This window comes from Thermobia domestica, chromosome 1 (assembly GCF_964235325.1).
Source record: "Thermobia domestica chromosome 1, izTheDome1.hap1.1, whole genome shotgun sequence".
Taxonomy (NCBI): domain Eukaryota; kingdom Metazoa; phylum Arthropoda; class Insecta; order Zygentoma; family Lepismatidae; genus Thermobia; species Thermobia domestica.
The window spans coordinates 5,477,942-5,503,400 of record NC_137454.1 but is presented as its reverse complement, the minus strand read 5'-3'; the positions used below and the strand labels follow the sequence as shown (position 1 = coordinate 5,503,400).

At 35.2% G+C, this 25,459-nt stretch overlaps 1 protein-coding gene across 1 annotated transcript in view; it reads left to right on the top strand.

The window, feature by feature from the left end:
* LOC145665852 (trypsin-like) overlaps window positions 1-25,459 on the top strand; it is a 141,845-nt gene that overhangs the window by 105,926 nt on the left and 10,460 nt on the right. Inside the window, exon 6 of the mRNA XM_081732970.1 lies at window positions 20,258-20,321. Coding sequence (XP_081589096.1) covers window positions 20,258-20,321 — 64 coding nt within the window. The remainder of the gene's footprint in view (window positions 1-20,257; window positions 20,322-25,459) is intronic.

Sequence of the window (25,459 nt, the reverse complement as noted above, 5' to 3'; positions counted from 1 at the left end):
CCTTTTACTAGTGAGCATAACACATGTGCGTTCACTACAGTAATACTATTACAATTTGTTACTGTAGGAAAATACAACTTCTTTCCACAAAATTTTGTGCGACACTTCTGTACGGACAAATCAATTAAGACTACACCACCAGTGTGTTTGTTGTAATCTGAAATTGCCTTTCGTTGAGGGATGCTTACACGCTCTTTTTGACCACTTTTTACATGTGAAAATGGGTGCATTGTCTGATGACTTGAAAATACGTTCACTGTACTACTGCCTTTCCATGTGATAACAAGGTTTACATTGTCTGTGTCAAATCGATAATCATATGTACCACGTGATTATTTTTTTTAAAATTTTCTCCCCTATTATTTGACGGATTTTTTCTATCGATTCCTGGAGTTCCTGTAGCACGGTTTCCCGTTTCCTTCAGATGAACTAACACGTCGAAATTTGTAAAAGAAAAAAGTTGTCAGAATATATTGTTTGTTTCCAAGGAAGCTGGAAAACAGACACCATTTTTAATGCTGCATTTACTCCTAGTGTATGAGTTATTGTTATTTATACTGATTCCATTCTTCACATCAGAACTGGGCACGATCACTCATTTTTGCCCTCAAGAGAGCCGCCCTCACCCTCACACACCCTCAATTCACTAGATGAGGGAGAGTGTGGGGAAGTCGCCAGAGAGTGATGGTGGCCGAGGGTGAGTGTGAGCGAGTCGATTGAGAGTGAGGATGGCTGAGGGTGAGGGTGAGGCAGTTGATTGACGTTGAGGGTGAGTGAGGGTTAGGAAGAATGCTCATCACCAGAATTAATTCTTGAAGGATATTGTTTGAAAGTTATTTGTTTGGAAAATGGTTGAAATGACACTTTCCTGCTATCTTAAAATAGAGTAGCAACCTGGTTGGTAAATTAGTCATAAAACATCAGCTAGCCCAGTATACGAACTGGCAGGGAAGATGAAAGGAATATTTCCTGTGACAAATATTTAGTCGTCTCCCTGAAGTTTTTCATGTTTCCCTTTCTCTACGACTTTTTTAGAGTAGTCAAATAGATAAAAAAATATAACTACGTATTTTAGGTAACAAAACGAAAACACAGCATTTATATCTGACTTAATCATGTTTGTACTCGTTAGAGCCACCTTGTTTCTTATAATCCATAACTTACTCATTCATGCTGAAAACAAATTATTCTTGTCAAGAGCAAAATATAGAAGTTCGAAATGGCAGGAAAGATTACGAAGTATTTAAGAATGTATTCTTCGACAAGCATTCCTTGCAAAACGTGTCAATGGCAGAAATTCTCATAACATTCGTTTCAACGGGTGATCTATAATTTAATAGTTTGAGTTATTAGCTTCTATACGTCTGCTTAGCAGTATATTTCTTTTAATTTCACCAGTGAACTTAAAGTTTTTTTTTCGAATTAAATTCATACGTATGAAAATTGATTGCCTGTTTAAGTGTACAGTACACATCATGTTATGCCATTCCCATATAAAAATAAAATTAATGGTTACTTCAAGTTCAACTAATACCAATATAGACTACTATTGATTATTTTCTTAACCTTCTCATCGCTACTCTAGTAGTTTGCGTGTGCACCAGTGATGCACAGGTAATCGGGTTCAGTTTTCAGTGAGCGAAAAAGGACTAAATTTTTATAATTATTCATTTGCATTAGTAGCCCGTGTCCTTGAGCCTAAGGAGCATAGCAGTGGAGCGTTAAATTAACAAATTTCATTTTTTATTTAAGGAGCTTGGCTTCCTAGCAAAACTTCTTCATATATTTACTCTTTGTTTCCGTCTGTCCATTCGAACGCGGCCGACCTACCTCAGACATTACCAAAGAATTTGACCAGAACATAATATAGGATTCAACTTCGTCGATGGAAGTACGCATAATACCGGGACCGTGTACAATCTTTCTTCTCTTTTTCTTGTCTAAAATTATATTTGAATATTTCACGTAACTTACTTGTAGAAAGAAAAAAAATTGCAATCACTCGCAGACACCTTCCTTAAGCGGTGTCCTGGGTTCGATTCTCTAAGAGAAGCACCTTGAAACTTGATCGCATTACAGTGCTCAGGGCTTCAGCTTAAATTCTAGGTCAACTTGCCATATAACCTCGGTGCTCATTTCTTGTATTACTCTTAAGGAACGGTGGTGTGGTATTATTGTACTAAAGATACATGTTCCAACTCAAGATAAGAGTGACGATATAAAAGATATTTATAGAAGTTTTTACGAAGAAGTGGAACGGATATATGACCAAACCCGCGATACCATATGAAAATTCTATTAGGGGATTTCAATGCGAAAGAAGGACGAGATAATATTTTCTCTCGGAAGTAATGACAACTGTTTTAGACTCGTGAACTTTGACACACCAAAAACCAAATCGCGAAGAGTACAAAATTCCCACATCGCGACGTGCATAAGTACACTTGAATATCACCAGACGGAAAAACACGTAATCAAATTGATCACGTTTTAGTAGATAGAAAAAGGCAATCTAGCATAATTGATGTCCGGTCGTTTAGAGAGGCTGATTGTGATACTGATCACTACCTGGTAGTAGCGATAATGCGAGAGAGATTACCGTTCAATAAAGGTAATATTATATTCAATATCCGAAAACAGAGAGATTGAATTTAAAGAAATTAGAAGATAGCCAGGTAAGAAAGGAATATCAGATTGACGTTTCGAACAGATTCTTGGTTTTAGAAGACTCGGAGTGTACTAGTGTTGAGGGTACTTGGATTGACGTTAGAGATAGCATTAAAATTTCAGCAAAAGAATATTGAGGCACGCGGAAATACATAGGAACAAACCATGGTTCGACCAGGAAACTAGCAGAGAAGAGAAAAGAGGCAAAATTACGCTGGCTACAAAATCAAAATGAAATAACTACACAAAATTTCGCATACATCAGGCAGGAAACGTCCAAAACTTTTAGAACAAAGTTGCGCGAGTTTTAAAAGGAAAAATTAAGAAACTCAAAGATAATAGCAAAAATAAAAATATTCTGGACATGTATAAGGGGATCTGCGAATGTAAGAAAGGCTATCAATCTCGTGCTTATATATTAAGAAAAGCTGACGGAATAGTTCTTACGGATATGGATAATCTCTTAAATAGATGGAAAGATTTCTTGCACGATTTGCTGAACACGCAGTCGCAAACGAATGTGCGTGGAGAAAAGGAGATACACACCGCAGAAACGTATATTCCAGATCGCAACCAAATAGAAGTAGAAACCGCTATAAAGAATTTAAATAAACACAAATCTCCGGGTGTAGATGAAATTCCGGCCGAGTTAATTTTAGCTGGTGGCGTAAAATTGTGGAACAAGACACACAAACTCATTCTCCTTATCTGGAACAAGGAAAAATTGACACAAGCGAGGAAAGAACCAATCATTGTACCAATTCGAAGAAAAGGCGACCAAACTGACTGTAATAATTATCGAGGCATTCTGTCAACATCCTTTAAAATACCTTCAAATATTTTATTAGCAAGATTGACCCCCTACGCAGGATAATTTATTGTAGATTATCAGTGTGGATTTAGACGAAATTGATCAACTATCAACCAAATATTTTCCATTCGCCAAATACTGGGAAAAAGGGGAATACAATATTCCGGTAAATAACTATTTATTGATTTTAGAAACGCGTACGATAAAGTGGATAAAGTGGATACTTTCAAGTATTTAGGATCGATACTAACAGATGAAAATCATATTCATGAAGAAATTAAATATGGACAAAGGCAGGGAATTCGTGTTACTATTCGGTTCAAAATCTCTTGTCGTCGCGAATTCTGTCGCACAGTTTGAAGCTTAAAATTTATAAAACGATAATCATGCCTGGTGTTCTGTATGGTTGCGAAACATGGTCGTTTACTCTGAGGGAAGAACATAGACTGAAAGTGTTTGAGAACAAGATCCTGAGACGAATATTCGGGCCCTAGAAGAAAGGGAATGGGGAATGGCGGAAACTTCATAACGAGGAACTACATAATTTATACGATTTACCCAACATTGTTAAATTTCGTAAAGCCTAGGTGGCTTTGCTCGGCAGGTCATGTAGCTAGAATGGAAGAAAGTAGAAACGCTTTCAAAGTCTTAACTTTAAGGCCCATCGGAAAACGACCACTAGAAAGACTTAGGCGCAAAAGGGAGGACAATATTAAGATGGATCTCGCAGAGATTGGAATAGAAAGTAGAAACTGGGTCTAATTAGGTAAGGATAGAAGTCAGTGGAAAGCTTTTCTGAACGCGGCATTGAACATCTGTTAGTTAGTTAGTTAGTTAGCTCAAAAGCATGCTTCGAATGTTTGCAGTCCTTTCCCATTAGTGAACTGGCTGGCGTGTGCTCCTTTTTTGTGCCTGATTCTAAGATTGATTCCCGCTGGGAGAGCACAAAGTTTAATTTTTCGTAGTCATTCAGTTGCATTAATAATTTGCCTCCTTCAGAATAAATACCATAGCGGTGAAACGTTAAATTAAACATTTCGTTTTCTTTCAATGAGCAATCGAATGTGGTTTACTCTTTGAAATGTATACACGGAAGAATAAGAGGTTTATTTAAAATATTCGAAATGTATGTCTGAAGTTAAATTTATTTGTTTTCACAATCTTTCAATAGTTCTATTCATTTCTAAAAGTCAACATAAAATTATACGGAGATCTATTGTGGTATTAGACCGAACTTGAGGTTGCATGTCACCATATGGAGCTTACATATCACCTAGCATCTTATAAACTCTTATAAATGTGGATTCGACATGCATAGGGGTCGTTCTCGATTATTTTTACATGACATCTGATACTATTCACTGCTAGGACCACTGCAAATGTTTTACAATGGTCAAACGTGGCTGAAAATGCTCCTGGCTTTCCAGGGTTAGTCCTATGTTTGAACATACGAGGGTCATTCGGAAAGTAAAGAACGTTTTGCGCTAGCGCGTGCGCGTGTTCCGCCACCTCCGCTGCCGCTGGGTTATTGATCTGGGCATGTTTAGCCTCAGTCTGGCACCAGCTGCGATCCGCTACGGTCCGTTATTGCTTCGCTGTGCGACTGTAAAATGTGCGATACAATTACTGATCCCGCCAAGTGTGAGGTTCGTAGTGTGGTAAGATTTTTGAATGGAAGAAAAGTGCGTCCGATAGAAATTTATAGACAAATCTCTGAGGTGTATGGAAATGTAATGAATGAAGCATCAGTTCATAAGTAGTGCATTATGTTTACTGACGGACGAACGAATGTGCACGATGAGGAACGCTATGGCCGGCCTTCTGTTGTGACTCACGAACTCAAAGGAAGAATTGAGCGGAAAATTTAAGAGGATAGGCGATTCACTATTGATGGGCTGCACGAATAATTTCCTGAAATTTCAAGAACTTAAGGAAGATGTTAGTGATTGGTTCAACAGTTTGGCGGCAACTCTGTATGCCGAAGGCATTGAAAAACTTGTACCACGGTATGACAAATGTTTAAATTTACACGGCGACTGTGTCGAAAAGTAACTTTAGTATCACATAGTATGTAACACAAATTTCGCCTTTGTATATCACTTATTAAAGTGTTTATACAAAAACGTTCTTTACTTTCCGAATGACCCTCGTACATAACATATTCTAGGGATGGTAGCAAGACCGATACTACCCTCAGTATCGTGTTGTTTCGTCTTAAAATTTCGAGACAGACCCGAGTTAGAAATAGACTTTAGTAGTAGTATGCATACCAAACTACGACCGCAATTTTCCTCTCCGTCCCTAACTGCCGAAAATTATGAACCCACCACTGACCATAGTACTTTAACAAAGAAGGATAGCACAAAGTAGATTGAGTAATTGAACTGCACATAGGCTTTTATGACATTTAAAAATCATAAAAACTTACATCTAAAAATCTTACAATGGGATCCTACATAAAATATATTTACAGAATCTTAATCTGAAATTTCTAAGCTTTTATTTGACGCTTGAACCATTAAAATAGGTTAAAAATTAACTTTAAAAAATCAATGAGAAGTAATGTATAATAATATAGCATTTGTTGGAACAGATGATCTATCACTGATTCAAATAGGTAAGAAACTTAGGTTGCGTTGATTCAACTACACCAGTTTGAACTACCTTTTTACAAACATGTTTGCATATGCCAGTCTTTACAGTTGCACATAGTCTACAGTTAGGTACAATTTACAGTTACACAGTCTACAGTTACACAAGTCTTCCTCTTGCACAAAGCATACAGTTATAGTTTACAGTTGTACAAGTTATATATAGTTTACAGTTACACAAGTCTTCCACTTACACAAAGCTTACAGTTATAGTTTATAGTTGTACATAGTTACATTACAGCTTACACTTACACAAGTCTTCCTCTTTCACAAAGCTTTCAGTTACAGTTTACAATTGTACATAATTACACACAGTTTACAGTTACAGTTAAGAGGCTATACGAACAGATTTTTACAATCATATCTTCTACATACCTTACATTCTACAGGTGTCTTCTAAACGAAATAATTTTCCTATTTTTTGCTCCCTAGTTATACACTTAAAATTTTGTCTTTACATTTGTACCTATACTTAGAGCTTGATATTGTTCCGAAAATTATTAAATTTTTTTTTCTTGTAATAAATATGGAGGTGAATAATATGGTTTCGACTAACAATTATACAATTACAGAGCTATTAGGAAATGTGTGTAAAACATACTGACGAGCGCTTTATTTTGTGGCTTTTAACAGAGAACTTACACCGGAACAATCTACTTACAAATATTGGAGATGTAGACTATACAGACTTACAGGATAGATTATATTGTTTAAGAGAGATTACGGAGCCATTTTGCGATAACATTATGGTTATTAAGATTACGGATTTCCAACATTGTGAGGGTAGATCAAATGGCCAATTCTTATTAAAAATAGAGGCTTATGGTTCCTTTAATTATTTTTCCGAACTATATTTTCGAATTGGGTTGTAGCAAAGCATGGTGTTAAGACAAAATTACCTTTCTTTTAGACTCCAGCACAAAACGAGCAAAGCGTGTAAACCAAATAATACAGAAATACAAGAAAGACATATACAGGAGTAGTAGGACATGGTTACTTCTAGTGCATTTCCCCCTCCCAATATTTTTTTAACCAGCGCAGAAGGAACCAACTAATTATACAAAGTTACACAGCGCAAAGTATTCCCATAACTACACTATTAAAGTGAGATCGCATAGGCTTTTATGACATTTAAAATCATAAAAACTTATATCTAAACCTAAACCTAAAACTAACTTATACCTACTTACATCTACAACTCTTCTATCTTATAATGCCCCCATGGTAGAGTATCTATCCCATTCTTTGAAACATATCTTTTATCATCTACACTACTTAAAGCTAACTTATTCACTTCTATACTGTACAAATCATGTTTATAACTTCTAATTAAATTCATCTTTTTATAATATTCTCTTTGGCTAATCAAACAGTCCTTATATTCGTTAAATGTAAGTTCTTTATACACGACACTCTTCTTAACACCTTTAGCTTTCTTACAACACTTTTCTTTATCGAACCCACCTTTAAGGTCTTTATATGCTAAATCTATTTGAGGTGCTTTAATACTGTACATCTTACTTCTTAAACCCACAAACTCTTCTATGATAGTACCTTTAATTTCATCCTTCATCTTACCAAGTATTTTCTTATTCATTTGTGGTATCCTATATTTGTTATCTTTAGGGTAATCACTCGTGTCGAAGTAATCAATATAATTTTTCATGTCCTCGTACACATCTTCTATTTGGATATGGTATATATAACTTTCGGTATCTGTATAACCTACTTCTATTTTGTCTCGATACTTAGGTTTCATCACATTATAATGGAAATCGTACATTAAATATTTTGACAAATCTAGAATTGACATACCAACATAAATCGGTTTGTTAAATTGCACTTTAACCTTGTTCATGTGAACTGCTACTAAATTTTCCGTAAAAACTGTAGTACTCTTATAATTCTGTTTTGCTATAAGCTTGTCGTTATTTTTCTCATCACTTACAAGTTTAATATTAACTCTCTTTCTAATATTCTCCATAGTCTTCCCAAATACTGAATTATTCATGAGCTTATAGAAGTCTTTTTCAAAATCATTTGTTGCTTTCGTTCTCATTTGTGTGTTTAAATCAATATATTTATTTAATCAATCTGATTGTTTGAACTCTATTACTCGATGTATCTTGTTAAGTTTTAATCCAAGCGAAAGACATTGTTTTAGGTTTCGATAGTGAATTACATATTTTTCTTTGTCATATAGGGTTGTTAATAGCTTTGATTGTTTTGAACCAGGTGGACATATATTTTGAGGAGCTAATGGATAGTCTTTATGATAGTCAGGTAATTCCTTAGGATATTCAAGATCAACTTCTAATATATAACCAGTATCAGAATTATCAGTTATACTTGTAAAATCTATTTTTCTTATCTTCACTTAACCATCTAAATCCCTTATACGGTAGATATTAACTCATTGCCCACCCATACAAGTTATTGGCATCAAGATACATCTTCTTTATTCTTATCATAATCTTCCATATACTTATTGTTTGCTTTTACATACCTTTTTGAGCATTGACTAATTCCACCTCTTATACCTTTCTCTACCATTAATACCATATCATAAAACCACAACAATTCTAATTTTATATTTGTCATCTTTAACATTGCATCCCAAGCTAAACTTGATGCTGTCATATACCAAGCAGGATCAAGATCATAAGCTTTAAGAGATGTTTCTCTAAAGTTCTCAAACACGTCTGCTAACAATAATACATCCGTTTTCAAATATAAATCATGGTATTGTCCGAGATCCTTAATGTCAAACGTTTCCCATACTTTCTTTGCATGTTCATAATCTTCATAACTTATATGTGTGTTCATAAGCTTGTTGAAGAATGCTTCCTTTAGTGGTAATTTTCTTTCTTTAAACCTATCCCAATTGTTAACATAATCATATGGGTAAACACCTTTCCTTATTACAAGTTGAAACTGTTCTTGATTAGGATAAAAGTGTTGGGTATGTATCATTTGCTCAGGTTTCAAGTTCGATGATAATTTGTCTAAACTAGAAGCCATAAATCTAAATGAATCTACAAATTCCAATTTAATAGTTCCAACCTTTTTACTGAATGATATGTGTCTTTCTTCATTATTGGGTATTAGATCTATTTCTTCTTTATTACATCCAAGTTCTTTTATAAACAAGTGTGAGTCATTTCCTGTCAAGTTATGTATGATCACTGGTACAAACTTTGGTACTTTAACTTTTAAATTGCACTTATTACATAGACCTAAGAAGAGATTGTATCATGAGGGACGTCCTAGAGGGTATGGTGGCGGGAAAGAGAGGGAGGGGGCGAAGGAGACTACAATTAATGGATGATATTAAAACAGAAAGATCATACGCGAAGACGAAAAGGTTAGCGGAGGACCGTGGAAAAGGAAGCTTCTCAGCTGCGGCAAGTGACCTGCCAATAAAGGCAGAATACCTATGATGATGATATTACATAGAGGTGCTACAAATTTTCCTGTTATATGGTCGTGATGCTTAACTTTATGATTTTCTTTAGTATACTCCTGCTTACAGTAATAACAACATTTAGAATCATTGAACTCTTTTCTCTGACTTTTTGTTAATGGTAATTCGTCATTTTGTTTGTATATGTTCGATATGTGTTTAGCTCCTTTTGTTAACAGTCTTATAAATTTATTAGCAGCGTTCTTACCTCTATACAAAACAGGATTGGATTTACTTCCATCGCTCTTTACTACATAATAACTAAATCCGGATGGTTTATGTTGTTGATATTTTTTCGTATATAGCTCGTTATCCGGATAACATTCTTCACAACCCATACTTCATGTAACAAACATTCAAAATCAGCATAAATCACAAATGGCATTTTCATTGTGTATTGGTTGCTTTTAAATTCAACACATTTACTTTCTTCAGGCATTATAATTTTTACTGGTTCATTTAACGAACAATCTTGCTCATGTTTATTTAAAGCGTCTTGTGAGTAAAAGTATATCAAACATCTATCACATAAATATTTTTGAGCTCTCTTTTTAGTTAATTGTGTACATACTAGTCTGCTTAAATCCTTTATCCAACAATAGTGTGTTTTAACTTGGCCTTCATTTTGTTCTTTTATATATAATAAATTGACATGATTTTCTTTTTTGTTTTGTGTGTGATGTAGTATATAGATTGAATAGTCTTTATCATATGCATAAACAGTTATAGAAATATTATGTAATTTTTCAGCTCTTGGATTATCGCATAGTTTTACAGGAAAATGAATATTTTTTTTATTTTTCTTCTAAGTATTGAACAGCTTGCTTGTACTTGGAAGGTCGTCGTGGATCTTTATTAACTGGGTATAGTGCAGAACAAATTGAATATAAGAAACATTTTTCATCATCTTCATTCTTTACATTAATTACTGCCTTTTTGTTTTGAATTTGTTTAGGTAATTCTATGTATGTTGATCCTCTATATGTTTTGTATTTGACGATTGCTAGTTGTAAAAAGTTAATGTTTATAAGAGCCCAGCCAGAACCTCTAGCTTGGAACTCATCCATTCTTGTTCTTAATCTTTGTTTCATCTTAGTTATTTCTTCTTTTAAATTACTTGATTGATATATTTCTTGATTTTCAGTGTTAAAATACAAGTTTTGAGTTTCTTCACCTTTCTTATATGTACAACTTATATAAAGATTAGCTTTTAATGAACTATGTTTACTTAAGCTAATTTGTAAACTGTTTAATATGTCTTTAGATGTTGCAGTAATATATTGTTCAAGTGGATCTTGTGACTTATAATCTGTTGTAAATTTCCATGTTTCTAATCTTGATTTTAATGCAATGTTCTGACGTTTTACATCAATTGGTACTCATTCAACTTTGATTTTTGGTTCTTCAATTATTTCTTGTTTAAAAGGGTATATATCTCTAATCTGTTCATCACCATGTTCTTTAAGAAGGTCTATCAGTTCTGCTTTTCTTAATCGGGAATATCTTTTGATTCCCTTTTCTTTACATAACTTTTTTTAATTCAACAACAGTATATTCAATTAATCTCATAATTACTCTATCGTTTTATATAGAAAATCTTACTATTACTCAATTTTTTATCTTCGCTGGATTATTTCTAGTCATTTTTATACCATTTTTACTTCTATATATCCTAATACAACACTTAACATTGTACACTCCTGCCATTGTCTACATATTACGCGTTGTATTAGAAAACGACTTTTATGGGAATAACCCATCAAAGTTACATACACATATATTAAAATTAAATCATTTTTGTAAACTTATTCATCTTCGTCATAATCATCACTACCATATTTATAATCATCATCACTATCCAAATCAAATGCTTTTTGTTGTATTATTAATAAATATTTTCCCTTTAACAGTATTTGCTTCTCTAGTCGTGCTGTTATAAGTTTAAGATCATGATGAATTAGTTTAAGTCTATCATGTAATAAATCAAAATGTATCTTCATATTTATTATATAGGAAATTACCAAAAATGATCATTATTTTTTAAAATTTATATATAAAACGATAGAGTAATTACGAGTTTAATTAATCATATTGTTGCTGAACTAAAAACCTTATGTAAAGAAAAGGGAATACGAGGTTATTCAAAGCTTACAAAAGCAGAACTAATAACCTTAATCAACGAACACAGAACAACTACCACAAGTTCACAACAACTAACTGAACTTATAAAAGACATGGCTCAAAAATTAAATCCTGAACATATTGTAAACTACTTTGAAAATCCACTTTGTAAAAATATAGTTATAGATGTACTTAATAATCGAAATGTCGAAGAATGGAGACAAATTTCAAAAATAAAGGATTTATCCGATAACTTTCTACATGCTTTCAAAACCAAGATAAATTGGTATTCAGTTACATCAACGCATAATCTATCACTTTCTTTTATTGAAAGTCACAAAGAAAACATTGATTGGGTTAGATTATCAAGAAGAAAAGATAGCTAAAGCATTATTAGCAAGTATGGCGATATGATTTTCTGGGATAAATTGTGTGAGCCAAAGTATGATTCAAGGTATGGGCGATATTCTCATCTAAAACCAGAATTCGTATTAAAACATAAAGAACATGTAAGACACTATATAAGATGGTATTACTATACTGATGAATATGCTCGACAAATGACGGAAGATTTTCTTAATGAGTTTAAAGAAGAGATTGATTGGCTTGCATTCACTGAAAAAATAACTGGAGAAAGTATTCTCAAGCGGTGTATTATAAGGACGTCCAAAGAAGATCTCGATGGGTGACATCTTCAATCCCGAATATTTGCTGATGTTTATGGTAGATTGTACCTCTGGGGTAAGGGATGACCATAGATGTTACTTAATAGATATATAAGCTCTGAGAGAAGCCTTCATCGTCTTGATAAATCTCTCCGCTGCCTTACCACCAGGATGGTAAGGACTAAGCCTTATATGCTTAATACCTAGGCCAAAGAAGAACTTCTTAAAATAGTCGGAAACAAAGATTGAGGCAGTATCAGTAGACAGAGCCTCCGAAATACCCAATCTGCTGAATATTTCCATCATTTTGTTGGCCACCACACTAGAACTTAAACTTCGCAGTAGTTCAAGAACCACGAATCTGCTTGCATTATCCACCCCGACTTATTATCCAGAATATATTTATACCCACTGGAATCAGGCAATGCTCCTACGATGTCATACATCCAGTGCGCGTTAATCCTTCAACTGAAGTTGGAAACCAAATGTCCCATTTCTTTTGGTTGGACTTTTTCACTTTCTGACATACATCACAGGTACTGACGAATTTCTTTACGTCTTCTTTCAAACCGTTCCACGTGAATTTCTTCATTAGCTTACCTAGTGTCCGAAAAACATCAGTATGGCCACCAATTACTGCATCTTTGTGATAATACTCAATAAGTTATCTTCTCAAATTCTTAGGGATTACTATCTTATAAGGATTGATAGCCGAATTCGTTCTCTTCAACAATATATTTTTGTTAAGGATATACCCATTAACATCCTGGTCATTCTCCAATTTCTTAATGATATCTTTCACATCTGGATCTTCTCTCTGCAGTTGTCAATGGGTTCCTTCACTAACGGCAAATTTTAAAGATGCGCCAATTTCATATTCTTCTTAAACGCTGCCAAACCAACTGGGCCGTATAAAACACTAAACTCAAAGGGGTCGTACATTCGCGTTAGAAAGTCAGCGATGATGTTCTCCCCTGATTTTATATGCCGGATCTTGAAGTTGAATTGGCAAAGCGTCTCCACGAAGGGACCATATTTTAGAAGTCTTTTGCTATTGTTAAGGATCCTAGATAACACTTTATTGTCGGTCAACATATCAAATACGTTAACAAGGTAGTGCCTATAGCGAGAAATGGTTTTAACCAAACTAATAAATTCAATCTCATAGATGCTGCGGTGTTTATCCGCCTCTGACAATTTCTTACTATAGTAACATACCGGTTGAAGGTCACCGTTCGCATTTCTCTGAGACACACATCCTGCTATACTCTTTCCACTCCCGTCGACATGGACAACAAAGCGCTTATTCAGATCCGGAGTTGATCAAAATACATTTTAACTTCTCCAGGATCTGTTGATGTTCAGGTGTCCAGATAAACTTAACCTTCGGAGACTTTAGAGCACTAAGAGGAGCCATCAGCTCTTGTAATTCTGAAGTAAATTTAGAATAGTAAATGAACACACCCAATATCTTTAATAATCCACACCTATTACGAGGAGGTAGAATATTTCTAATAGCAGAGACTCTGCTCGGATCTATTTCCATCTGGTCTCCCTCAATTATATACCCTAGATAATTTATTCTTTTATAGAACATAAAACATTTATCAGGAGATGCCGTAATATTATATTCTTTGAATCTTTGTAAAACCTTTTCAACCATTTGCATGTGTTCTTCTACAGTATTACTGGCCACCAGGACGTCATCAAAATAAACCTTGACGCCCTTATCTGTCAGATCACCCAACACTTTCACCATAGCCCTCGATAAAATATTATTTCTCGTCTTTATACCAGGGGGTACTCGTGTGTACTGATAGCACACTTTAGGTGTAACGAGTGTAGTGATGTCTAGAGACGATTTATCGTGGTATATCTGATTGTAGGCCCGCTTTAAATCGAATTTGCTGTACAATTTTATATCAGCTAGGCCCGTCAAACACGCCTCTAAATTTGGGGAAGGATACAAATCATTTACTACTAAGTTATTGGCTTTGATGTAATTACCAACTATACGATACGTATTGTTCTTGTTCTTGACAAGAAAACAGCTACTACCATAGTTGGAATGGTCAACCTCTTCCAGTATCCCTTCTCTAAGAATAACATAAATTTGTTCATAAAATATTTTTCCTTATTTTTGGGAACTGGGAAACGCGTATCTTTAAATGGTCTATTCTCTTTTAAATAGAGTCTACCAACAAACCCTTTGATGCACCCAACCCTTTCTGAAATTACATCTGAATAATTAGCTTTCATCGAGTTGATAAAAGCGGTACCATCAGGGGTTTCGTACTTCCATGAGTCCTGACCCAAGCTGTAATCTTTCACCTGTATGACACTGTGGTTAAACACCAGTGTGTTATTCTAAGCCACCTCCGTTGATCCCGAACAATCGCCAATAGGCTGGAACTTTTTGTTACGTTGAATCAGTTTACGAAAGTTCTCGGATTGTTCAAAGTCCACATCCGATGCTTCTGAACCACTGCTATGCATATTAGACGAAATATTCTTATTTTCTTTAACATCCACCTTACCACTCATATCTGGATCACTAGCACCACTTGATCTTTCAAAACCACTATCTAGTTTTGAAGCTTCGGTGACTTTATTCTTATTTCTATCTTTTCGTGTTCGAAGACGTTCACGCCTTTTCTTGCTGCAGCACGTCTCGGATTGTCCAGAGTTCGAAAGTTCTTTAACCGATGAACCCAACTTTTGGACATTAGCAACGTTATCCAATGGCAGGACACTATCTGATAAAGGATTGCCATCAGAAACAGATTCTCAAGTTCTTTGAGCATCTCGGGTTTCGGTATTCAAAACCCACTTCACTGATTCCTTATCTGCCAAAGTTCGATGACTAAGGGACATTCCTCTCGCACCAACTTCATTAGCTGAGTGAGAATCTTCAAAATCACAAGATCTCCCAGTAGAATTCGTAGGCATCACATGTCCTGCAGACGAAGGTGCCTGAAAGGACATTTCACTTGCACCACTTGCTCTTTCACTGGAAAAGCGACTCTGGGTGTAACTATCAGATGATCCAGAAACCCAACAATTCGGATAGTCTTTGTTGGAATCCTCGTACACACCAACTTGCATTCCATTGGATAGAGTACCATTGATATTGTTCTGTTCGGAATTAATCGAACCCAAACTTTCGTAACAACGTTGATGAGATCTGGATGTACCAACAACACTATTAGTAGTCCTTCCAAATTCTTCAGCTGTAACTGTAGTATATCTAACTTCAGGTCTATAGTTCGGTATGTTAACACCCATTGGGCTCCTCCCACATGACATTCCACTAGCACCAATTCGTCCAGTCGAACAACTTGATGAAGTACTAAGAGGATTTCCTGCAGTTCTTGAAGTTGAATTACCAAGTGGTGAAAATTGGACCTCGGAAATTTCATTCACATCACGTAATCCACTGGTCGATGATTCAGTACAATAAGCATCCGTCATGTATGACAACGTATCTTCAATAGGACTTCCTGAATTCACTTCGGAGTGAATCATAGCCGTAAGTTGTCCTAATTGGATGTCACCTGGAACGTGAATCTCCAACATCCTCGATTCAACATCCGACAAATCCAGATTGCATTGGATTCCCTCATCATGTAATCCGTAGTTGAAAATATCTTCATAAATGAAGATTGAAACCATTATATTATCATTGGTTTCAACTTGATTCCATTTCCGATGATCCTTGGTATCATTCGAACTCAACTTGCCATCACGAGATACTGCCTTAAATCCCCTGGGATGAAAAATGTGTTGACGAATCGTCTTCTTAAAGTTCAAAGATATTCGACGTTAACCATTGCGGAGCACCAAAATATTCTTGGAATAATCAATGACGGAATATGTAGAACGCAAAAACGGAGTTCCGAATAAACACTTGCAAGGTAACTGGTCAACAACCTTGAACCCCACTCTTTCGAAGTGACCCGAAAGATTCAAAGTCAAAACAATTTCCTGGTTCGTAGTAAAATGCAAACCAGAAGGTGCATTCACTAGCTTTTCTTGCGTAATAAAAATCTTCTTCTCCAATCCGCAAGCACGAACTAAGTCTATTCAAACGATGTTGAAACTCGAACCTCCATCAATGCATATGTTCGTTACCTTTTTATTAATTCTCCCCACAATGAAAGAAGCAATTGTATTGTTCATCTCAGAAGGAATTTGCGTTTGAGCTGGTCTCACTTCGCGTCTAGGCTCCGATAGTGAAAAAGGGCCCCTGGAATTCCGAAAATCCCCAGTTTCACATTAATCTACCCGATTTATTTTCATTAAGGATTTATCTGTTTTTATTTTTTGACAAAGATGCATTAACCATTGATTTACGCAGATATAATGTACCTTTAGACTGATAACTAGATACTTATGTATTCATTTTCTTTTTATTATAACCCATTTCCTTATTATAATTTAATTGAGCTCGGAAATTTAAAACATGTCTATCGGCAATGTCTAATAACTCCAAACGAGTTGCTGGTATATTGTTGTTTAACCTTCTAAACCTTTGACTTCGGTTTATACCACAAATTATAATATTTACTAATTCTGATTTTGGACCTGAAAAACCTAACACATTCATTGCAATAACAACAAATTTTACATAATAATTTATTTGTTCCTACAATCTTTGCTTTCTGTAAATGTAATCCGAAACAAATGAATGTCGACTAGTAGGAGTAACGAAACTATTCAATAATTTTTCTCTTAAATTCTTCCAACTTATGTTATTATTGATAGCAAATAGTATTTCCCTCGATAATGCCCCGTTGTAATGCCTCAGTATTTCAATCGATAATAGCAACTCAAAAGCTAATAATTCAAGGTAGTCAAAATTCTGGGGAGGGGAATTGCATTCTAAATGCAATTCAAATAAGCAGAAAGTTAAATAATTAAAGTTTAGTGAAGGAAAACTTTAATTAGAATTCAATATCAAATACTCCAAATCAATATCTCACCCCGTAAGTCTAACGCATCTAAACTTCGTACACAATCTTTCAATATTAATCCAAAATTCCAAACGTTCTCTATATTCGATATTCTGGAGACGAAACAAGTTAAGGTAACACCAATAATATACGAATATAAATATATAAATATGATAAATGAATAATAATAATGGCTCTCAGCCAAAATATTAAATGCTGAATTATCACGCGGTTAGATAACTATGGAAGAATCGGAAACGTATTAGACCACAACGAGCTATAATGGAAACGAATACACCACCCACAAACAAACAACACACACATGGACAATCAACTAATAATTATATAATTTCACACTCACCTCACATCGTTTTTCAATTCTATAGTTACCTCCTCGTATGCTTATCCTGGGACTGCATGTCGACATACCAAGTGAAAAAGGGAAACGAGAATAATTGGTTATTGCTTTGCAATCCAATCAAGCTGTATCGAAGTTCTGACAAACTGTTGTCAAATTGTATACATAGGAAAACTCTTCTTTTCAGCCAGCATGTAACTACTGCCTTTTGCAACACTCCCTTGTAACTGTTGCAACTGAATCTGAACAATTCAACTGACGTCTGAACAATTTGTAATTAAGCTAAATGAAGATATAACGAGGACTGTTATTTCTCTCTTTACCAGTTTGAGCTATTTTCTGCCTTGCGACTTCCCACATCCACATTCCACTATTTGACAAAATAGCAGCTTCATGAGAATGAAGATAAGTAACCTTTACAAGGTGGTGGGAACAAACCTTTTTTGAACAAACCAAAGGTTAGACACCACACGCACTTACGTCGTCTACATTCCCATTCCACCATTAAACAAAAATTCCAAATTAGCACATAAAACGAGTACTACGTGATTTGCATACAACCCCCGACACTTCGGAATGCTAACACTGTTTGAAGTGGGATATTTCTGATAGTTCAAGCACTATTTTCCTTCGTTCTCATTCCACCAAATAGAGAACTGCAATTTAACACTTCCAACAAGGGTTTTCCTTTAATAGGGAAACTCAGCGATTTGGCCAGACTTAGGCTAATGTGTCTTATACAACCTTTCGTGCGTAAGAAACACGGCAGAAAAACGAGTCATAAAAATGAAATCAATACAGAGTGGCAAATGAAAAGAAACACCACTCATTGCAAAACACAATTGGGCACAATCTGGAATGCACTATCACTGCGACCACGAAGTAACACTATTCTTTCACAGCACTTCTTTTTAGAAAAATTACACAAAACAAATGCACAGTAACAACTTCTTGTTCTCATTTCTATTATTCTTCCACACAGTAATCAAACTCCACAAAACTTTGGAATGAAACGAAATTTGAATCCAACGTCCCATTAAGTAAAGTCCTCTTTCAACTAAATAGAACGCGCAGGACATAGCCTTTCTCCTCCTCCGAACAACAAATCCTAGACATCCTCCCACATCTAGCACTTCATGGTCAGTTCGCTGTCACGAAGGACGAGCGAACCCACCAAAGCAATTGGCGCTACCATCGCGTCAGGTGAGACACGCGTAATACGTAATCGGCCTTGAGGCAATACAACAGAATTCCTCCCCTCTCTCCTTAACTACAAAACTCAGCTGATCTAAACAGCTTGCATTGTTTTTACTCTTTCTTTCTTCTTTTTTTAAAAAGTAATGACAAGATAAGGGAAACTGACACATAGTTACAATCATTCTCTTTCATGAAGAGAGCATACTTTACAATAATAAAAAATTATTTTATTTTATTTTTCTTCCTTTTTGTCCTCTCTCTATACTCATCGTAACGAGATCGTTACACTGCAGTGCATGCTATTTGTAAGCAAGCATATCATATTTTAGTATGAATTTCAACATTGAGGCGAATGAGAGAGCTTACTGATTTTGCTTTTTTGTGATCCTCGAAAACAATGATGATAACCAGGTAAAGGGACAGAGGTGTAAAGGAACTTGCACATGGTAAGATCAACGCATGAACCTTCCGAGTCTGGAAAACGAGTCTCGAAAACAAAAGTGAACAGATTTCGATTAATGCTGTGCAACTAAGAAAAACGAATATGGAACTTTTTACTCGAAACTCAGACTATTCCAACTTACGGCATTCTGCAGCTGGTAACTCCGTTGTCGGGAGATGTTTCTGTAGTAGCTTCACGTGTTGTCACTATAGCAGTTTGTCGACCTATTGCAGTATCACTCCGTGTGAGGAGGCCACTAAAGTGACCATGAATTTGAGCAAGGGGCCTGGCTCCTCACGCTCTCTCTTGGATCCATCACTGGAAAAATTGTACTATAGACTAGATGTTTCCCGTGTAAACAAGAATCACACATAGGACATCTGTACAATAACTGCCAGATATACCCTACAACTCATGTAAGTTATGTCACCATGTCATTAAAGCTCTTCATTTGGGGAGGTTGGGTATTTCTTTTAAGCTAATCTTGTATATTCGTCAATTATTACTGTTTTAATACGATTTTAAATAATACGATTTTAAATATGATTCTTTTTTTCTTAAAAAAAGATTAAATATAGAAGTTCAATTACTGTAGTAAGCAAGTGAAAGTCTAATGATATCTAAGTGACAGATTTTAAGCAATAACGTTTAGAAACATTACGATAAAATATATTTATCAGACTGTTGTTAGTTTTTCTTTGTTTTAAATAAAGGAGTTGGCAAATTTTTACAGCGTTGACAAGGATTTTTTTTGATTCATTGACTTTTATGTATATTATATTTTATATTAGTAATTTTGTTTTGCCTTTACTTGTTTATTAATATTACTGCTGTTCTTCTTCTTCTTATTATTATTATTATTATTATTATTATTATTATTATTATTATTATTATTGTAAAATTTCCTGACCAATGTTTGCTACTTTTCAGGGAGATAGTGGAGGACCGTTAATGCTAAGAAGTAACCATGATCGTCGAAAATTTTATCTTTTAGGTAACGTAATCTTCCTTATTTAACATTTTGCGAAATAGTTTTCCTAAGGGAAATGGCGAACTCTGCTCGTGTTTTAAAATAACGTTCGACGCTAGGATTTGTGCGATCGATTCAGGACCGATCTCGGCTGGTTAGAAAAAAATGTCTTATTCGCTTGTTGTGCTCATTTGAAATGTAACACACATATCAAATAATAATCCTTTACTTGTTACTAGATAAAAGATTAATACACATGCTTGGTATGTGCATTAGGGTGGAACGAAAAGAGGCCATTTTTTTCGAAATTCGATTTTGGAGAGGGGGCAAAAGTTTCAGGATATTATAGCACTTTATCATTGAAGGTTTCAATTCTATAAAATATTTTTTTAGCCGGGGCCTTACGTTTGATAGAGTATGCAAATAAGTGAAAAGAGGCCAATTTAAAAAAAAATCTAAATTCGAATTTAAAATGGGGCAGATGTTTAATCATATCGTAGTACTTTACTATTTTAAATTTCAATTCTCTAAACTATTTTTAGCCGGAGCTCAATGGGCCTTAAATTTCGTAGAATTTGTAAACAAATACATGTTTTCTGTGTATTTTTGTAATTATTAGACAGGTCTTCGCTGGATGTACACTGTAATTTGAATTGTGTTAAGATTCGTTGTTGCGACGAGATGAATATGTAAAGCTACTGAAGATGATATTTTATGTTACAGGCTACATTAACCCAGAATTCACCACTAAGAGGTGGCTGCCATCGAGTTCAATCCTACCTGCCCACCAACATTAGATTGACTGTTTCATAAGTTTTGTTGACGTCCTCCCGCAAAATATTGCGACTTTGTCTCAAGAGTAGACATGTATTTTATCGAATCAATTTTGGATCGAATAAAGAAATTACTCTGCCGTGCCCCACATACTGAAAGAGGTTTTACTAGTTTACACTAATCTTTTCGCTAGTTGCTAGCTGCGTATTTGAACTCAGGGATATCAACACATGCATTTTCTGAAGAGCAAATTTCTTTCAATTTTTTAATTTGTCTCATGAGTCAGTATTTGCTGTTATGGTATGTTACACTCATTCCAGTTTATCATTTCTGTTAAATTATTAGCGGAATCTGAAAAGAAAATCAATAAAATGTTAGAAAAAGTGAGAAAGGGCTTTGAGGAATATGGGATGAAAATATATGTTAGAAGGACAAAAGCCATGGTGATTGGAACGAAGGGGTCTGTGTCAAATATAAAAGTAGGAGGGGAGAAAATAGAACAAGTGAATAGTTTTCGATACCTGGGTAGTGTTCTTAGTAATGACATGAAATGCGAACGTGAAATAAAAGCTAGGATAGGAGTGGCGAAAGAAGCCTTTGAAAGAAAGAAAAGTCTGTTTTGTGGGACCTTGAACAAATGTTTGAGAAAAAGACTCATAAAATGCTTCGTGTGGAGTGTTGTACTGTATGGGGCGGAAACGTGGACATTACGTAAAGGTGACGAAAATCGACTGGAAGCCTTCGAAATGTGGGTGTGGAGAAGAATTGAAAGAATTAGTTGGGTCGAGCGGAAAACGAATGAGAGAGTGTTAGAAATGGTGGGTGAGAAAAGAACACTATTAGATATTATTAGGAAGAGGAAGAGAAACTGGTTGGGACATTGCCTAAGAAGAGATTGCTTAATGAGGGACGTCCTAGAGGGTATGGTGGCGGGAAAGAGAGGGAGGGGGCGAAAGAGACTACAATTAATGGATGATATTAAAACAGAAAGATCATACGCGAAGACGAAAAGGTTAGCGGAGGACCGTGGAGCATGGAAGCTTCTCAGCTGCGGCAAGTGACCTGCCAATAAATGAAGAATACCTATGATGATTAGCCTCGATGTGTAATACTTGCATTTCGAAGGAACGATTTCAGAAGGTTTACACTGCTTCCTGGACTAGAATATTTTATCAGCAGCAAGGACTCGTGTAGTTTATCTGTCGATATCAATCATGACAATGAGAATGTTTTAATGATTCGCAGAGAATGCATTTCTGGTTACTACTTTATTGACTGGAGTCTTTTATATTTCTTGCAAACATCGCGAAAGTTTTATGGTCAAGAACAAATGTTTAGCTCCGTATTAGGCAAGAGGTTTTAGCTTGTACCTGAACCACACTGGTGAATATACTTTTACCATGAACTTTCCTATTGTTTTGAGCTCCTCTGAAGGATTTGGCGACGCTACAGACCGATAGCCATTGCTAATCAGACAACATATCCAAGTTTCCCAGGTTTAATAATCTGCAAGGTTTTTTTCATAATCTCTGTTGTGACAGATTGGAGCATTTCACACAAGTATCTCTGATCATAACTGAGATCACGCACATTTAAGACTGAAGGAGGTTCTGAGAAAATTATTTTCGAAGCCGTACACTGAATTTGTTTTACAATTCAAAAATGATCTACCAATAGAGCCAAAGAAAGTGTAAGGGTCAGTACCTATACAATCGATTTGTTTTAGGAAATGACAAAGTGGTAGTCAATGAAATGCAATAGGCATGTGCATCACTGTAAGGGCCTCGCTAAATGGTTTCCAACCCCTCTAATCACTCCTCCTTTTGAACCAACAATAATATTAATGCCATTGCAGCCGATAGTTATATCTGATAGGTTGACATTATTTTCTTTTAATTCGGGGCAGATGAAACTAGCAATATTCTTTTCTGATGCTGATCCGGTCAAAGCGTTTCCGGCATAGAAGAGAAATTTGTTACCCGTTTCTTGACGGATACTATAGAGTTCTTCCATTTTCATATCTCTCACTTTCGGACATCATGATCGTTTGTTATTTCTTCCTTTCAAAATCGATGGCAGGAGGTTTCACTTTATTAACCTTATGACGCTAACTTTTCAAAGATTACGTTAATGTAAACCTGGGGTCCGTGCGGACCCCAAACAATAACGTTGTTAGGAGGCCCTTTTTATCAGGTGTCATTTTTATTATATTATATGTTAGTTTTATTTACTATAATATAGTAAAAATAAACACTATATATATATATATATGAGTGTGTTATATATATATATATATAGTGATTTATAATGACTATAGTCACTCGTATATAATGATATACTCTGTATATTATGATGAACATTTGTGTACTACGGCACATTCTGCTGAAATTTTCTATATACTACATTTTCTTTATTTATACGTATTTTCTGATCGCTCACGGCTTTCAGCCATTTTCCTATGGATACCCTTTTTGCATTTCTCATTGCTCAAACACCTGTTGTTATCTCAAGACGCAATTCTCGGCGAGTCCGGTGCTTGTGAAATAAAAATCCGTAGTTATGTTTTCCTCCTTTATTTAACCATGGCCTTACAAGTCACTTCACTAGGTCTCCTACATTGGCTCGTCCATGTCCTACGTGCTGACAAACATATATATCTTGTGTCTGAACGAATATGATCTTTCAATATTTCGGTCTCTCGGTAAATTTTTATACCGTATTTTCCAGTCATACTTGTAATGTAAACATAGAAAAGAATCTTCCACATGTAGGTACCAGCTACTGATCAATAGTTTAGAAATTTCCAGATATCGACAAGTCCTGGAAATTCAGAACGAATATTTCCCAGTGTATATGCTAATATCTTGTCTGTTTCCAGTTTCTCTTGACCACTTTGAATGTTATGAAATCCCTTGGTTTTTCTGAAGAACCTTGTTTTTTTATGACATTTGCTGTCAACGTCTGGTGTTCTGACGAGTCCTGTGCACTTGAGTTTTCTTGATATAGAACTGTAAATTCTGTAGTCTTTGCTCCGTGGTATGTTGACATGTCTAAACTTCGGCTAGAAAGCTGTGGAGGGTGATAATCAAAAAAACAGGTCCATCTCACGTTCATTGGAGCTATTGGTAGTTTGGTCTCCTTTCCCTTCCGAAGAGAATTCACTTTCATAGTCTTAACGGTTGTCGTCTGATTCAACCTCAGTTGTCTCGCTATCAGTTACTTCTTACATCTGCAGAACGCTTTCCTCAGGCAGTCCTAAATGAGACACTGCAACTAAATAACAAAAGTTTCTCAATGCAATTTTGACCTGGAACGCATCATTTCTGTATATTTGAGTAGTAATGTATTCCGGCAACTTTGAAATAAAAATAAATTTAAACAATTTCCTAACAAATATTATACAGGAAGTACACCCTTTGGTACAGAGAATTTATTTGTTTCAAAAATATGTGTATAGTAACATCTAAAAAGGTATCCAAATTGTAATAGAATAATAACACAAAGACCTGCTGCCATCTTTGACAATTTTTAAAGCAACACAACACACTTGTCATTGTTAGGAATTACCAATTAGTAAGCTTTATTTATCTGTCTGTGCATATGGGAGCATGGAAAACTGTGGGGACCTCACGGACCCCAGGTGTGCTAAATGCGTTTTGGTTGTTAAATATGCTTATAATTTCTAAATACAAAAGCGTAGAACAAGTAAATTGTTATGAATGAATTGAAAACATCTCAAAAAGGAATGTCCTGACTCGTTGATAAGAATATGAAACACACAGAAAATATATGAATATAAAAAAGCCTGGGGTCCGCACGGACTCCAGGTTGGCGTCGTAAGATTAACAGTCTTTTTAGTTCTTACACTTATACAATTTTTCGCAACCTCTCTTTAAATTTCACTTCTGTTAATTATGCTTTGCGATTGCTCTAGACTCACATATGTAAAATCTTCCAAAACCGCAGTAGCAGTTGCTGCAATTGTTTTTCTAGTCACTACGGTTTTCTCCTTCATTTTTGCCATTTTCTCATTTACGTGCATACAATCAGTGATTGCTTTCTTGCCTTTTCAAATAATTCTTCCAACTAAAATCAGTATCTTCTCCAGCTATTGCGTATTCTTTATTGCCTTCCTACCTTGTTTCGGAAGATAACATGTAGTTTGAAGATTCGATAGTGTAACTAGTAGAGTATAATATTCTTTGGTTGAAGTCTCCATTGTAAGATAGCTTTTTGGCTTTCCTTCCTTCTCTTTTCTTGAATTTCTTTTGTCCTCGTAATAATAATACGGAAATTATTTTACTGAATATGATCATAATAGTGAATAATAATACTGAAATGTCCTGGTAATGATTTTTTACTCCCACCCAGCGACACAACTAGGCTAG